This window comes from Clarias gariepinus, chromosome 1 (assembly GCF_024256425.1).
Source record: "Clarias gariepinus isolate MV-2021 ecotype Netherlands chromosome 1, CGAR_prim_01v2, whole genome shotgun sequence".
Classification (NCBI taxonomy): domain Eukaryota; kingdom Metazoa; phylum Chordata; class Actinopteri; order Siluriformes; family Clariidae; genus Clarias; species Clarias gariepinus.
The window spans coordinates 7,363,483-7,381,735 of NC_071100.1; the positions used below are offsets into that span (position 1 = coordinate 7,363,483).

Sequence of the window (18,253 nt, forward strand, 5' to 3'; positions counted from 1 at the left end):
CGGCAGCGTCTCTACCACCTTAGACGCTTGAGAGACTTTAGACTGCCCTCCAAGGTGCTCAGGAATTTCTACTCCTGCACCATAGAGAGCATCCTGACGGGAAATATCACGACCTGGTTCGGGAACAGCACCATGCAGGACAGGCGAGCTCTACAGAGGGTGGTGCGATCAGCTGAGCGCATCATCCGCATCGAGCTCCCTGACCTGCACTCGATCTACAGCAAGCGGTGCTTGACCAAGGCCAGGAAGATCGTGAAGGACCTCAGCCACCCCAATAACGGACTGTTTACTCTGTTGCGGTCTGGGAAGCGATTCCGCTCCTTGAAGGCCAACACAGAGAGACTAAGGAGGAGCTTCTTCCCGCAGGCGATAAGGTCTCTCAACCACAACCACGAACTAACACAATCTTTCCATAACTGATCAAATCTATCAATCCTTTTACATCCATGAACACTATGGACAATTACACGCTCACCTTCCTCCATATCTACACTACATGTTGTACATTCACATCCTGGACCATTGCACAAAGACACTTTATTAACTTTGCACACCTACCTTCACAACTACACTACATGTCTACGTTTACATCCTGGACCAGTGCACAAAGTCACTTTAATAACCTCTGCACAAAGACACTTTGTTCTTTGCATATTTGCACACCCAGTACAGTATATTTCAATTTGTACAGTATATTTCTATTTTTATGCACATCATATTTCTGTGTACAGTATATTTCTATTTTTATGCACATCATGTTTCTATTTTTAGTTTTATTTTTTCCTAGCACATTTCTATTTTTATTTTTAGTTCTATATTTTCCTAGTTTAATTTAATTTTTCTATTTAATTTCTATCGTATTCTTTTTATTTATATTTATTTCTTATTTGTAAACTTTAATTCTCTTTTAGGGTCAATGGCAGTCGTATAATGCATTTCACTACATTTCGTACTGTGTATGTTTGTTTATGTGACAAATAAAATTTGAATTTGAATTTGAATTTGAATTTTCTCGGGAAGTAGTATTGCAGTAGTTATATTTTTAATATGGTATGTAATAATGTCCTGTTGTGTAATAGTTAGTGAAAAATCCACATACATGTGTGTATGAGTTACAGGGAGGAGTTGTAAATTTTTATGGCTGTTGGGAGAAAGGATCTCCTGTGGCGCTCTGTGGAACACTTGATAGTAATCAGTCTCTGGCTGAAACTGCTCCTCTGTTCAGCAAGGACACTGTGTAGCGGGTGAGAAGGATTGTTCAAAATGGATTGTACTTTGGATAGAATCCTCCTCTTTGCTACTACATCCACAGAGTCAAGCTCCATGCCTAGCACCGATCCGGCCTTTTTGATTGACTTGTCCAGTTTGTTCTTATCAGACACCCTAATGTTACCACCCCAACAGACCACAGCATAAAAAATGACACTCGCCACAACGGTTTCATAGAACATCCGCAGAATGGTGTTACAGACGTTAAAAGACCTGAGCCTTCGAAGAAAATACAACCGACTCTGTCCTTTCTTGTAGAGTGCCATTGTGTTGAGTGACCAGTCAAGTTTGTTGTCCAGATGGACTCCGAGATATTTGTATTCAGAGACCATGTCCACTGTCTCTCCCTTTACAGATATAGGAGTCACAGGGGTCTTGCTTCTCCTAAAGTCTACAACCATCTCCTTTGTTTTCCTGATGTTTAGTTGTAGGTGGTTACGCTCACACCAGGAAACGAAGTCATCCACCACAGACTGGTACTCAGAGGTGTCACCCTCCTTTACACACCCAACAACCACAGAGTCGTCAGAGAACTTTTGCAGGTGGCATGACTCTGAGTTATATCTAAAGTCAGATGTATATAGGGTGAAAAGAAAAGGAGACAGTACCGTCCCCTGTGGAGCTCCAGTGCTGCAGATCAAAGTCTCGGACACACAGTTCTGTAGTCGGACATACTGGGGACGGCAGGTCAGATAGTCCATGATCCAGGAAACCAAGCGGGTGTCAATGTTTATGTTCATTAATTTCTCCCCCAGTACTGCCAGTTGGATGGTGTTGAAGGCACTGGAGAAGTCAAAGAACATCATCCTTACTGTGGTCCTAGGCTTGTCAAGGTGAGAGTAGGTATGATGTAGCAGGTGTATTATGGCGTCATCGACTCCCATGAACGGCTGATAGGCAAACTGAAGAGGGTCCATAGAGGACTTCACCAGGGGACGTAGTGTATCCAGGATCAGTCTCTCGAACACCTTCATAATGTGCGATGTCAAAGCAACAGGCCTAAAATCGTTCTGGGCACAAGGACGTGGTGTTTTGGGTACCGGCACAATGCATGATGTTTTCCACAGTGCAGGGACTTTTTGCAGAGACAGGCTTAGGCTAAAGAGGTACTGGAGGACACCACATAGTTGGGGAGCACAAGATTTCAGGACTCTCGGATTGATCTTATCCGGACCCACAGCTTTTGTAGGGCTGATCTTCCTGAGGCCATGCTTCACCTGATCCACTGAGATGTTGATTGCTGGAAGTGCAGGAGTAGTGACTGTGACTGATTTCTGTGTATGGGATGACATAGGAGTAGGAGAGTGTGGATTGGGGCTGAAGCCGGGAGAAGTGTGAGACATATGTATGTATGTATGTGTGTGTATATATATATAATGTGTGTGTATGTATGTGTGACTGTATATATATAAGTAAAAATGTAAAGTAGGTTTTTCTTTTTTGTTTCAAAATAAAGTGTTTGAAAACTCAAAAACTCTCTCTCTCTCTCTCTCATACACACGCGTGCGCACATACACACGCACAAAATATTGATTTTAACATTGATTAAGTGTGTCCTTCAGTTGGCGTAGTTACAGTAGTGCTGCATCAGAAGGAATTCAATATGATGCTGTGTGTGTACTTGTGTAATTGTCATGGAGTTTTGTGATCTGAAGGTTTAAAAAATATATGTATGTGAGTATTTAGGTTTATATTTGTGTTTTTTAATAGTGTAATTTAAAGGAAGATGTGTACAAATTGTGTAAACGCTGATTTATTAAACTTTAAGTATTTAAGTGAACATGTTAAATATGTTCTATTCTGTAACAGTTGGATTGTGATGCATAAGACACATTGTTTTATGGTGTCCTTGTTTGTAGATTCAGTTTTACGGTGCTTTCTTCTAGTAAACTCCACTCAAATCAAGTACAGCATCTGACTCTCTTGGAGGAACCTGTTAGCTACTGTACTGCCAAGCTAGTCAGGGTCGAGCACTTCGGCAATCATCCTAGTGGGAGCAGAATATATTGTATATGATTTGTGGGCATCAGGGAGCTGCTTGTTATCAATGTTCAGGATGTCTGTATTAGCAGTATTAGAAATCGAATGAACAAAGTCTTTACATATTCGTCACCCTACATGTTAATCATGTTCAGCTTCACAACCTTTAGTTAAAAACTGAACCGTTCAGTTCACCAAATGATGAGCGGGTTTATGCACAACACTGGAAAGCAGACAACTGTAATAATATTGCATCAGGATATTGTATCAAATGTTAAATCTGCTGCTTATGTTGTAAAAGTATAATCAGCTCTGACTCCTTCATCATTTTATCCCAACAGCAAAACCCAAACCGACTGTGAGAGTGAATCCTCAGAGCTCCATCTACACTGGAGACACCGTCACTCTGACCTGTGAGCTGAATCAGGGCACTGAATGGGAGTTTCTCTGGTACAAAAATGATCAGCAGTTACAGCGTTTCAGCACTGAACCAGTAAACACCAACACACTCCCTGTGACAGTGGATAATACAGGAGACACAGTGTATAAGTGTGTAGCACGCAGGTATAACAACGGGGCCGACACACACTACTACACAGAGTACAGCGATGAAGTCACGATTACTGCAAAAGGTAAAACATGATTTTTTTTCTATTTACAACATTATTAAAGTTAGAAGTATTGAGAATATAAATTGTGCGTAACTATAACAATTCCATGTTATTCTATAATGTTTTAAATCATGTTGAAATACATTTTAAATAGGATTTGAGACCAGAGATGTCTAACAATTTTTAACTCAGTAAAGTAAGTAAATCAGTTGTAGGGTTTTTAACGTAAAAACAGGAACAGGATCTGGGCAAATGTTTAGAATTTAAAATACATGACCAAGACAACAGTTCTTTATAAAGAAACAAGAATTTATTTGACTAATCTACGATACATTAAACTATGCTATTTAAACGCACGCATGCACACACACATACACATACACACATACAAACAGTTTGAAAAGTGAAAATGAATGCAGTTATTCTAGTACTGTTCACTAGATCAACGAAAGTCACAATTTCACAGTTACACAGTTAAGTGTGTGTTTATCAGAGAGATTTACTCTCATGTGTGAGATACAGACTAGTGGACACAGGTGTTACAAATTATCCAGGAATAAACAAACAAATAAATAAAAACAGCTATCATGACCGCTCTTTCAGAGAGACGTGTATCCTGGATACAAAACGTGATGAAGAGTTTAAAATATGTTTGACACAAATAAATACATGTAGTCATTGATGGGGTGCAGTTTTCTGTAAGGAGACATTTATTTTATGTAATTTAATTGATGCAAGGAGTCTCCTGAACTCAATGAACAGAAAAAAAGAAACTAAACTTCTAATAATGAGAGAGATCAGGAATACAGCAGGAGAATGGAGAGCGTATGATGGCAGGATTTAAGTAAATTTCATGGAATCTATTTTCCCCAAATCTGGCTGTTCAGGTACATTCCAGCTCCTTATGATGGCAATGAATTTAAAAAAAAAAGTGAATTCGTCTCGGGTTACTTTGCTGTAACCCTGTTCCTTGAAAAAGCGGGAACAAGATGCTGCGTGAAAACACTATGGGAAAATCTTTCTGTGTTGCCAGTTGTGAAGCATGTGTGTATCAAACATGCCAAATCTTGGCATAAATAACCTCGGTCAGGTGACATCATCTGATGAAGCGCATCTGCAGGTTATAAATAGGAGTGAACCGGAAACATTTCTCAAATCAATTTTGTCTGAAAGGACGTCCAGTCACGCAAGGAGTGCAGCATTGGAGCACAGCATCTAATGCCGCATTGTTTTTATACAGACTATAGAATCTTACGGTGTGCGGTGAGGACCAACCTGCCGCATCACACACTTGCTGCAGGAGAACACCTCTTGCCAGCACAATAGATGAGGCAATCCCCCTGGTCGAATGAGCCCTGATTCCTAGAGGCGAAGTGTGACCACGCGCCTCGTAGGCTAGGGCAAAAGCATCTTTCAGTGACAACGTTTGGCATACAAAGGCTGCTTTGACTTACGCCACTGGCTAGTGCGGTGGACGTAAATCTGAAGAGTGGGTACTGAAGACAGTAAGTGAAACCTTTCCTGCTCCGGAGCTGTAAAAGGCGGAGGAAAAATAGTTCGGGTGAGGTGCAGAATAGCTCTGACTAGCCCAGGGGCAAAGTCTAGGCAGGATGGGAAGACTGCTGATCTCTAATTCTCTTAAAAGAAGTAACTATAAGAAAAACTCATCTTGATGGTCAGAAGCCAGACAGGTGCTGACTCTAGTGGTTTGGAAGGGGTGTCAACCAGACCCCATAAGTCAGAACATGACAAGCCGAAATAGCGGCTACATACATTTTGAAGGTACTAGGGCATAAGCCCCTAGGACAACCTTTCTTGCAGGACTGGGTCTACATGTTTCACCATGCTCCACTTTCAAATACCCTCACCTTGAGGGCATAAGTTCTTCTAGTGAGTGAAGGTTCCATGGCTCCTAACTTCATGTGTCCTGGAATGTAAATCGCCTTAAGGGACAGAACCTCGTCCTGTGCCCCAAGCAGAACCTGGTGCGCTAGCTTATTCAAGTGGCACGAGCACAGTCCGCCCTGGCGATTTATGTACAAGACTACCCTAGTGTTGTCCACCTGCACTAGGACATGGTAGCCTCAACTACCATGTTTGGTGTTTCAGGGCCGGAATAAAGCCAACATTTCGAGGCAATTGATGTGCCACATGAGAAGATGGCCTCTCCAGCTCCCTTGGGCTGGACGGCCATTTAAGACCGCACCCCAGCCCGTGAGGGAAGTGTCTGTCGTTAGCGTCTCGCGATGACAAAACACACGTAGAGTAGGACCCAAAGTCAGAAACTGGGATTTGAACCACATAGAAAAGGTATGAAGCCCTTGGCGCGTAACCCTTATTTGCCTCCGGGGATTGGCCCTGAGTAAAATTCCCTTGCTTTTAGCCACAATTGAAACGATCTCATGTGCAGAAGGCCCAAAGGTATCACCGTGGACGCAGCTGCCATGAGACCTAAAAATCTCTGAAAGTGATGAACAGTCACTTTCTGGCCTAGCTTGGTTTTCCTTCAGGGTGTTGGAAATGGATTCGACATGCGCAGGAGGCGCCTGTGCCCGCATTGCGATCGAATCCTACGTGACACCCCAATATATTGTGTTGTGAGCAGGAAAGGGAACACTTTTATGGTTTTGAGTCTCAATCCTAAGGAACGAAAATGAGCTGGGACGACATCCCGATGTTGAAGCGCTAGCTCCTGAGACTGAGCCAGAATCAGCTAGTCCTCTAATGTGTGGGGTGAGCTAAACCAAATGAAAGAACCCGAAACTGCTAAGTTCTCTGAAAGGGGCAAAAGTCTTAGCGGTTAAAGGGGGGGGGGGGGGGGGTGTTAGATGTTCGGCATCCTGATACATGGCAGGAAAAGACAGAAAAACTAACATTTCTTGGAGACCGGTGTTGTCGGAAACACCAGTGGTGGCAGAGCAAGAACACCGACCTCCTGTGGGTGCCAGGGAGAACACTTCATCCTTGAGAGGAATTCTACGCGCCCCTCCCCGGGGGGAGCCACCCCCACGGTCCTGGGCGAATGTGCCTCAGGACTTCTTCTTCGTGAAGAAGACAGTATGTAGGTCCGACTTCTTTGAGGCGGATTGCAAAGTGTGGCACGCCGCACCCCAGTCTTACGAAGGGGTGCCAGGCTCATAACACTCTCTTTTTGTGCTTCACGCCTCGCGAGAGTCAGACCCGGTCGGGAATTTCCCGAAGGCTTGTTCATATAATTTTGCCTCCTCAACAGGTCAGCCTGCAAAACCGCCATAGTGTGCAGTAGAGCACCAGCCTGATAAGCTGCCTGAAAGCTTTTTCTCACCAGGGAAGATGTTAGTTTACGCAGCTTGGTGGCGAGTGTGTGCTTTTTCTGGGAGAATGATGTCCCAGGAGAGAGATAGCCTACAAGCGTCTTTTCTATCTGGGACATCATCATATAACCGCACCTTCGCATCAACGATATTCGAATAAATCGAAGTTGATGGCACCAAAAACACGGGATGAATAAGGCTATTTCATGTAAGAGTAAACTCATCATGAAGGTTGCCAAAAAAGGGAGAGAGAAAGAGAGAGAGAGGGAGAGAGAGCACCGCTGAGGCTCCTTCCCCGTACCCGGGGAAGCGAGAGTATGTCTCTCCTATCCATTCACAAGAAGCGCTGATGCACACTTGGGAAGTGGATGGAAAACTTCCTGAAGGGGAAAACCTGTCTCGTGCGTTTCTGCCAGTTTGCACTGTTAAACTCCAGGTATGCGTCGCCACACGCGGTTGTCTTTAAGAATGCGAGCCGCGCGCGAAGCACTCTAAACAAAGGTGTGGAGAACACGCTTCGAAAGAGATCTATCACACGGAGGTATGGATATCCTAACAAACTCCATCATATCGTTGATTTAATACTTTTAAATTCGCTTGCACACACCACACGCAAACACAATACGGTCCTGAAGACAAAAAGATCGGAGGAATGTTTTCAGTTCACTCCTATTTATAACCTTCAGGTGCAATTCATCAGATGACATCACCTGACCGAGGTTATATACAGTATGCCAAGATTTGGCGTGTTTGATACACACATGCTTTACAAGCGGCAACGCAGAAAGATGTTCCCATAGGGTTTTCACGCAGCATCAAGTGAAGCTTTTAAAATGGAACTCAGCATGTACTCCTTACTGTATCTTTGTAGCGGTCTTATATTCTTTTGTAAACAGAAGCTAGACACTAACTAGCACATAACATAATAGCAATAACAGTGATTGCAAAACAACCATCTATCTAACATCTAAAACTAAAATGCACTCACCAAGGATAAGAAAACACAAAACAGGTGTGTATGTGACACTCAGGGGCTAATGGGAGCTGCAGTCTGGTAAAACCACTGTGTTTATTTGACAGTCATAATGTTTGTGTTTCATAAAGACTACAGCCTGCATTATTCATTTTATTAGATAAATATACAGTAAAGCCCCACGCACTAAGAACTGTGCTAGGTTCACTTAACACAAAACAAATAAGTGTTCTCTCTCTCTCTCTTTCTTAAAAACAATTACTATATTGTACATGATTTGGGCCAGGGGTAGCTCAGTGGTTAAGGCATTGGATTATGGTTCGGAAGATCCCAGGTTCAAATCCCACAACCACCAAGTTGCCACTGTTGGGCCCTTGAGCAAGGCCCTTAACCCTCAACTGCTTGGATGTGTAATAAGTAAAAAAAAAAATTAAAAAATGGATAAGAGGATCTGCCAAATGCCTAAATGTTAATGATTTGCGAGCATCAGAAAGCTGCTTACTATTAAAGTGCAAGATGTCTGTATTACTAATTAAATAAAAGTAATCAATTAAGTTTTTTACGCTCAGATTCATCATCCTGCATGTAAACAATGATCACATTCACGCTCATTAATTAAAAACTGAACTGATCATGATTTTCTATAAAATGTTAAATCTGCTGTTTATGTTATAAAGGTATAAGCAGCTCTGACTTTTTTATCATTTCATCCCAACAGCAAAACCCAAACCGACTGTGAGAGTGAATCCTCAGAGCTCCATCTACACTGGAGACACCGTCACTCTGACCTGTGAGCTGCAGGAGTCCACTGGATGGGAGTTTCTCTGGTACAAATATAATCAGCCGTTACAGGATTTCAGCACTGAACCAGTAAACACCAACACACTCTCTGTGACAGTGAATAATACAGGAGACTCAGTGTATAAGTGCAGAGCACGCAGAGGTGAAGCGTTTGAAGAGTATTACACAGATTACAGCAATGAAGTCATGGTTACTGCAAGAGGTACAATGTAATATATTAATTAATTTATTTATTTATTTATTTATTTTATTTTTCAAAGGAATTGAAGTTAGAAGTGGTGAGAATAAAAATTATGCATAATTATTGATATTCCATTTTATTCTACAATGTTGAAATAAGTTAAAAAAATAATGTTATATAATATCTGTGAGGTCTAAAAAAGGTAAAATAAACTGTGTTTTATACAGTATTTGGGGCAAGAAGCTAGGGGTTAGCATTAGCATTTGCCTCATCATGGCATTAGCCAAACAAGACTATAATAAAAACGGTGGACTACAAGAACATAAACTGAAATACAAAACTAAAACTCAAAACAGGTGTGTATGTGACACTCAGGGGCTGATGGGAGCTGCAGTTTGGTAAAACCATTGTGTTTATCTGAGTCATAATGTCTGTGCTTCATAAAGACTACAGCCTGCATATGTTTAATAATTCTGAATATTGTTGTGTGTATGCATTTTTTTTTTCCATAATGAGTGTATATGCACTTTATGTTTATTGAAACCCACATTAATAATAATCAGAAAATTCAGAACTACCTTAGTATTAATAAGTAAGGGATATCAGAGGGCATGTGCTCTCTCTTTTTATGATAATTGTTGCTGTGTGTAGATAACTCTTTTCATTTAATTTACATTTAATATTCTATGGTGTTTAAAAGGTGTTTGTGATGAAAATTGAGAGTGACAATTGTGAAATACATCAATTTTGTATTTTCTTAAAATTTGTACAAAATCTACACAATTCAGTGGTTACGCAGTTTGCCTCTGTTTTGTCACTTCACTATGATTTATAAGCATAAACAATGTGTTTTTAATGAGTTGTTAAGTTTAGTTTTATTTACCAATATAAATAAGCATGTCTGATACCACTTAAAATAAGTGTCGGGTGTAATGCGTTACAAAGTAATGCACAAGAGTACTTGGATTACTTTTTTGATACCATGCGAGGGCCGACACGCGAAAAGATGGAAATTTTACCACAACGCCAAAACTCGCGGCGAATCATGATGAACCTGGACCTGGAGTCTATCCCAGGAGACTACAGGCACGAGGCAGGATACACCCTGGACAGGCTCCCAATCCATTGCCGGGCACACACACATACACACACACCCTCACACGCTCGTTCACATGCTATGGGCAATTCGCCACCTACAATTAGCCTAATCTGCAGGTCTTTGGACTGTAGGAGAAAACTAATGTAGAAGAAGTTTCAATGTAACTGTAAATGTAAATAAATGTCCTGCAGATGAAACATACACTTTACTATAAATAAAGCAATGTTTTCATTATGTATCCTGTTTCAGGTTCATTAGGTGTAGAAGCTCCAATCTCAGTGCTCATGCTGATCAGTAGTGTAGTGACGGCCTCTCCGTATCTGCTGGTCACCATCATTCTGCTGCTCAAATGTTATAGAGCTCGAGGTAAGAACTCTTTCAGTACACCACTACACATTTTTAGAAATGTATAAAGCATTTGATGAGCTGCATTTGAAAACGTTGGAAATAGTCGAAATTTTCTCCATTTGTGAATGGGTTTGAAATGCCTTAGAAATGGCTTTGTTACACTTTCACAAATTATTTTATTTCTCAACTGATCTTGAATTTTTTTAAATCGTGACATGATGTGTTGATCAAATGCAGTTTCAGTTTGGTTGCTTTTCTGTCATAAACACCTGAAATAACTGAAACAACTTTTTCAATTCTTTTAACAGCTCACACCCAAGAAAAGAGAATTGGGAATCCAGTCACAGAGGAGTGATCAACGTTCATCTATTTAAAGAGAATGCACTGACCTGTAATATAAATTAATATATTTCTTATATATTCTGATTTGTAATTTTCCTGTTTGTCACTTCAATGTTCAGTATTTTATAGTCACATTTATTCTCATGACCAACAGGTAAGATGTGCTTAATATACAGAGTGTATATGGTTTATTTGCATTATGTCAGAATGAAAATGTACAGTAGAATATTTTTCAGTGCAGGTTGTGATTTCTGATTCTGTTTTTTTTTACAAGTTAGTTTTGTTAGACTTTACAGTGTGAACTATAATTGTAGTTGTGTGCATTTGGATTAAATGATTTATTTTCAACCTGATTAAAATTTTATTTCTAAAGCTTTCTATTTTGCTTGTATATCTATAGCTATATTGATGGATGTCAAAGTAAAGTCAAGTCAAAATTTATTTCTAAAGCACATTTAAAAGCAACAGAGTTGCACCAAAGTGCTGTACAGCAAAATACAGGATGGTACAGCAAGGTCTGTGTGCTCTTTCAGGCTTCAATGCTGAGGAGTGTTCTTCACCACTGGGCAGCTCACCACTGACTGTCTGTGACTCCTGCCCCGGCACTTTCACCTTTAGTTATGGCCAGCTTTTAAGATTGAGCTACTTTTAGGATGTCGGCCACTTCCTAGACTTCTATGCCTAGTATGACAGCTTTCAGCTCCTGACGCCACTCCCACAGAATTTTGATTGGCCCCTTTGGCATTCAAAGTGGACTTGGTGCCAGATAACATCTGACTGCTGCCTGTAGATGATCCAAGATGGCGGCGCGGCAGTAGCAGGCCTCAAAGCCTCGGCGATGCCTGATGCCAGAGGAAGGGTCATCGGAAGCGGTGCGCCAGGAAGCGGAAGCGCAGCAAGCGGGCGGGAGTCTGTGCTAGGCTAAAAACAAACCCTAGCCGGCCGGCTCTCCCGTCCATCATCTCATCTAACGTCTGCTCCCTGGACAATAAACTGGACTACATCCGACTCCAGCAGGCTACACAGCGTGAGGTTAGAGACTGCTGTGTCTTTGTTTTTTATGTAGACATGGCTCAGCGACAGAGTACCGGACGCCGCTATTCAGCTAGACGGGCTAGCCTCGTTTCGCGCCAACAGAAATGCATCTCTGTGCGGTAAGACTCGCGGTGGCGGCTTGTGTGTTTACATCAACACTAAATGGTGCAAGAACTCTAGTTTCAAATGGTGCTAGTTTCTAGTTATTGCTTATCGCTAGTGGAGTTTGTGACTGTTAGATGCAGACCTTTTTTATTTACCATGAGAATTCACCACTGTTTTCATTATAGGAGTGTACATTCCACCTAGCGCTAATGCTAAGGAAGCGCTATGGGAACTGTATACAAAGATCAGTGAACTGCAAAATACACACCCGGATGGACTGTTTATTGTTGCTGGAGATTTCAACCATGCAAATCTCAAGTCAGTGCTTCCTAGATTCCATCAGTATGTGGACTTTGCAACGAGAGGGGAAAACACGCTGGATCTTGTTTACACAAACATCCCCAGCACATATCGGGCAGAGCCCCGCCCCCACCTCGGCTACTCAGACCACATCTCTGTTATGCTAATTCCAGCATACAGACCACTCGTCAGGCGCTCAAAACCGGTTCTAAAGCAGGTGAAAACCTGGCCAGCAGGAGCCATCTCTGCTCTTCAGGACTGTTTCGAGAGCACTGACTGGAACATGTTTAGGGAGGCTGCAACTTACGGCAACTTCACTGACTTGGAGGAGTACACGTCATCAGTGACCAGCTACATTAACAAGTTCACAGATGATGTCACTGTCTCCAAGAGCATCATCTCACGACCCAACCAGAAACCGTGGATTACTGCGGAAGTGCGTGCACTTCTGAGGACCAGAGACTCTGCCTTTAAAGCAGGAGACAAGGTGGCCCTCAGAACAGCAAGGGCCAAACTTTCTCGGGCCATCAGAGAGGCAAAGCGTGCACATGCCCAGAGAATCCACAATCACTTCAGGGACATCGGCGACACACTGCGCATGTGGCAGGGCTTAAAAGCCATCACAAACTACAGGACGACATCACCTGCCTGTGACAGTGACGGCTCCCTCCCAGATGCGCTGAACAAATTCTACGCTCAGTTTGACAGGCAGAACGATGTGGCGGCGAGAAAGACCACCCCTCCTCCGAACGACCAGGTGCTGTGTCTCACTACAGCTGAGGTAAGGAAAACTCTACGCAGAGTCAACCCACGTAAAGCTGCTGGACCAGACAACATCCCAGGCAGAGTGCTCAGAGTATGTGCTGAACAGCTGGCAGATGTTTGCACCAACATCTTCAACATCTCTCTGAGCAGCGCTGTCGTTCCCACGTGCTTCAAGGCCACCACCATCGTCCCCGTGCCCAAGAAGTCTACTGTGTCCTGTCTCAATGACTACCGTCCTGTTGCACTCACACCCACCATCATGAAGTGCTTTGAGCGGCTCGGCATGAGACACATCAAGACCCTGCTGTTCTCCTCACTGGACCCACTGCAATTTGCGTACCGTCCTAACCGCTCAATGGACGACGCCATCTCCACTACACTACATCTTGCCCTCACACACTTGGACAAGAAGGACACATATGTTCGAATGCTGTACAAAGATTTCAGCTCAGCATTCAACACTATCATCCCCTAACAACTTATTGGGAAGCTGAACCTGTTGGGCCTGAACACCTCCCTCTGCAACTGCATCCTGGACTTTCTGACCGGTAGGCCTCAGTCAGTACGGATCGGGAACTGCACCTCCGGCATCACCACACTGAGCACTGGGGCTCCACAAGGCTGTGTGCTCAGTCCCCTGCTGTTCACACGGCTGACTCACGACTGTGTAGCAACACACAGTTCGAACCACATCATTAAGTTCGCTGATGACACGACCGTGGTGGGTCTCATTAGCAAGAACGATGAGTCAGCGTACAGAGAGGAAGTGCAGAGGCTAACGGACTGGTGTAAAGAAAACAACCTGTCTCTAAATGTTGACAAGACAAAGAGATGATTGTTGACTTTAGGAGGACACGAGGCGACCATTCCCCGCTGAGCATCAACGGCTCCTCTGTGGGAATCGTCGAAAGCACCAAATTCCTGGGTGTCCACCTAGAGAAGGACCTCAGCTGGTCCCTCAACACCAGTTCCTTACACAAGAAAGCTCAACAGTGTCTCTTCTTTCTGAGAAGACTGAGGAAGGCCCAGCTTCCACCACCGATCCTGACCACTTTCTATAGTGGAACTATTGAGAGCATCCTGAGCGGCTGCATCACTGTCTGGTTTGGGAATTGTGGCATATTGGACCGCAAAACCCTACAGCGGATAGTGAGGGCAGCGGAGAAGATCATCGGGGTCTCTCTCCCCTCTATTGAAGACATCTACACCACACGCTGCATCCGCAAAGCCACCAGCATTGTGGCTGATCGGACACACCCCTCTCACACACACTTCACACTCCTGCCATCTGGAAAAAGGTACTGAAGCATTCGGGCACACACATCCAGACTGTGGAACAGCTTTTTTCCACAAGCCATCCGTCTCCTCAACAAAAAGGGTCTGGACTGATAAACACAAACACACACACACACACACACATACACACACACAAACATTATCACACAGCTTAACTCAACTACCTCAAAATATTGCGACTGGACTGACTAATCAACACAAGTGCAGACACACTGACCTACACCACCAAATTATCGTACACACCAACCTGTAAATGCTTTACTGTTTATCTCTTTTGCACAATGTTATGTCGTGGTTGCGCACTGTCACTTTGTTGTTGTTGCTCTTGTTTGCACATTTGCACATGCACTTTATGTTGTCTATAAAAATGTTATACTTAGCTAGTTAGTTTTTGTTAACTTATGTTGTAATTTATGTTAGGTCTCTCTGTCCTGTCTCTGCTAGCCAGCTAACTAGGCCTCTTGGTTAGCTAGTTTAGTGTCTATGTTAAGTTATGTTGTAAATTTATGTTGCATGTAGCACCTTGGTCCTGGAGGAACGTTGTTTCGTTTCACTGTCTTCTTCTTTGTCTTTCGGCTGTTCCCTTTCAGGGGTCACCACAGCAAATCATCTGCCTCCATCTAACCCTATCCTCTGCATCCTCTTCTCTCACACCAACTAACTTCATGTCCTCTCTCACTGCATCCATAAATCTCCTCTGTACTAACTGTATATGGTTGTAATGACAATAAAGCCTACTTGAACATGAACTTGTATTTCATGCCATAGCTCAATGGTCTTGCGTCATCTTACCAGCTGGATATTAGTACACCGCTACCACAATTACACACATTTTACACCTTTCTCACTTTACTTTTGTTTCATCTAATAATGCATAATATTGTGGAAACACTTAATAGTGCTAATTTCTTGTCTCGTCTAAATTTCTTTACTAATTTCTTATAAAATAATATATATATTTTTTTTTGTTAAGATGAAGCGTAATGTCTGTTTGTCTGTAGTGCTCCCAGAGTGCAGTAATTTATTTATTCAATCATCCATCCAATCATAAAGGGACAGCAGCCCATTGATTTTCCTTTTCCACTGACAGCATAAGACCAATCACATGGTGCCAGAGGTGTAGTGATAAAGTATCTTTTTCTGCTTGTAAAAAATCTTTTCACCCACTTCTCTTCCTTTCTTCTCAATGCTTCATGTCAACATAGACAAACTTAAGCAGGCTTGGAAGCTTAAAACTTTGGACATGCTTGCTGTAGGGGCTGCTGCATCAGTGTCTATGTTGTCAGCAGTGATTAAGTTTGTCCAGCATCATCAGGCAAATGTACTGTAGAAGAGCAGCTGTGTACTAAAATTGATATTGATACCCAAAGTAACAGGCAAAATGATGAGGAGCATACATTAGTAGATTCATGATGACAGGGTTTAGGCTACTCAGTTAACCCATGCAACAGAAACTATTTGTCATTTTTCCTAGACAGCCTACTGGTTATTGTCCTTAAGGTCTTTGGCCGACTGTTTTAAAATTAACAGTTTTTTTTCTCCTCATTCTTTCCTTGGATATTGGATGAATCAAATGGCACAATTCTTCATCAAGTATTTCTTGTATATTTGTATATCTTGTATATTTTCTCTGTATATTTGTGTTCTACCTTGCCCAGTTCTTACACATTTATTGTAACCAACAGTCTACAAGAGAAAAAAATCACATTCATATATTGTTCAATATGTTCTTTGAAGTTGCTTTTACACATAGACATCACTCTCCATTTTTCATGAACTCGTTCCATATCATTTCAATTAAACAAACGATGATTTGAACCATTAATACATGTTCATCAATATTTGAAATCTGAACTGAATATTTACTTTTATGTCAAATATAATAAATTATAACAGCTCCGTATCTTAAACACCGAATAAACAACTCTGCTGACAGCCAGTATGCATTTTATTATAATTGATAATCAGTGTTCACCTGGTAGTAGTGTTAATGTTATCACTGATCGGTGTGCATATAAAGATGAAGATCTTATGCTTATGCCTATATGCTTCAGGGGCGGTATATGGTGGCTGTCCGTGCCCTCTGACCCCAAATGTGATGTGCAAAAAAATAATAATTTGACTGTGCTAAAAGGTACATGTGACAAATAACTAAATATTGATCTTATTATTGTCGTGAGAAGGAGTTTTGTACTTCCTTCCAGATTTCCGGCTATGCACCTGAGATTGAGTATTGGGTGTAGTTCAGGAGAATATAAAAGGGTGCGGCGAGAACAGCCAGGTGGGCGCTAATTCACCCCCAGGTTGCGCTTACGGAAGTGTATTGTCTGGTTCCGGTGTGCGAGGGGTATGTTTGGCATGCTGGACTTTTGGTTATTTGTACATGTTATTATCTAGCTAATAGTGATTTCCTTTGGGAAGCCGGCGATTTTTCGGATCTTTATTGTATCCAAAGCAGCGGAGAAGCAGCTTATTGCCGTCCATATTTTGTGCATGTGCACTGCGGGAGACGAATGCTATCGTATCATTAGTACGCTGATTATTCGTTTCTTCATATAGCAGGTTTAAGATCCTTACGCATATGATGTGACCTGTATGTCTGTCCTAATTCTGATCTGTTGAAGGATTGGCCACTAGATGGATGTGGTCTGCATCGCGTGGTAGGTCGGTTTATTTTCTTGGCGCCGCCATACAGGTATGTGCCGCATCTTTATACTTTAATGTTCTTTCGAATTTTAGGTAAATTGATCGGCTGGCGAGGGTGCTTTTCCTCATTGGTCCTTGGCCTGGCAGTGCTTACAGCTTGGTTGGCAGCTTCAGCACTGCTGTTTTGCTCCGGTGGATTGTTTGTTTTAATAGATTGCTTTGTTCCAGCTTAGAGGTTTATTGTTTTTTTTCTTTTGTTGTACTTTCGTTTTTGTCCTTGTGACGTTTCATTTGGGTTTTCCTGGTTTTTTTGTTTTCTGTTGAGGCTCCTTCCAGCAGCTTGTTGCTTTGCTTGTGCTGCTGTCGTGGGCTGGTTTATTATATGTTTTGTTTTGTTTTGTTTACGCTGCTGTACCTGGTGTTGGTGGCCAGTGTGCTGATATAAACTTTCCTGGCTGATTTAGTTATTTGTCCTCCGAGTTGGGAGAGGGTGCTGCAGCTATAATTTTCTTGTTTTTCTTTTACATATTTTGTTTTTTTGTAATTAATATTTGTTTATTTACTTGTATTTCTTTTTTTCAGGAGCTGGGAATGGGGAGAAGGCAGGCTAGCTGCTTATAAGGTGGTGTGCTCATGTTTATACAGTGTGAAGTGGTATTACATTTTCCCTAGTGTGAGTGGTTTGGTGCACGTGTGATCATTTATTACTGGGCAGGAGTGTAGCCTCATCTCTAGCCTGCTCTTCTATGGTTAATTTCCCAGCTCCAATTTCTTTTCGTTTGTTCCTCTTTGTCTGGGATGTTTGAGTGTGATTTTAAATGATCTTACAGTAATTGACTGTTCTGGAAATTCTTTGTATAAATAAAGATTTTGTGTTTATTTTTGCATCCATGTCCCGGTGTTCTTACTGAGGGATTTAAACCTGTGTGTTTTATATTTTTCCCAGGTAACCAATCCTGGGTGGCGTAATCAGGAACTTAGTTGTTAAGGTTGGTTCAGGGGAATTTTATTCCCCGACCCAGTGAAAGACACCTCACCACACCGCCACATTATGAAATTGAGCCCTGATCATGGCCTGATTTTAGCCAACACTACATAACTAGCTATGGCTTTTTATTTGCTGACTCGCTCACTTGCCATCTTCTGCTCTTAATTCATCAGTCATGGCTTCACAGAGCTCTCTCCACCTGACACTGCTTTGCTAAATAG

At 42.2% G+C, this 18,253-nt stretch overlaps 1 protein-coding gene across 1 annotated transcript in view; it reads left to right on the forward strand.

The window, feature by feature from the left end:
• Nucleotides 1-11,109, forward strand: part of LOC128511042 (immunoglobulin superfamily member 1-like) — a 52,331-nt gene extending 41,222 nt beyond the window's left edge. Inside the window, exons 7-10 of the mRNA XM_053483698.1 lie at nucleotides 3,591-3,881; nucleotides 8,845-9,129; nucleotides 10,457-10,573; nucleotides 10,864-11,109. Of these exons, the coding sequence (XP_053339673.1) occupies nucleotides 3,591-3,881; nucleotides 8,845-9,129; nucleotides 10,457-10,573; nucleotides 10,864-10,910 (740 nt within the window). The 3' untranslated portion in view covers nucleotides 10,911-11,109. The remainder of the gene's footprint in view (nucleotides 1-3,590; nucleotides 3,882-8,844; nucleotides 9,130-10,456; nucleotides 10,574-10,863) is intronic.
• The last annotated feature ends 7,144 nt before the right edge of the window (nucleotides 11,110-18,253 follow it).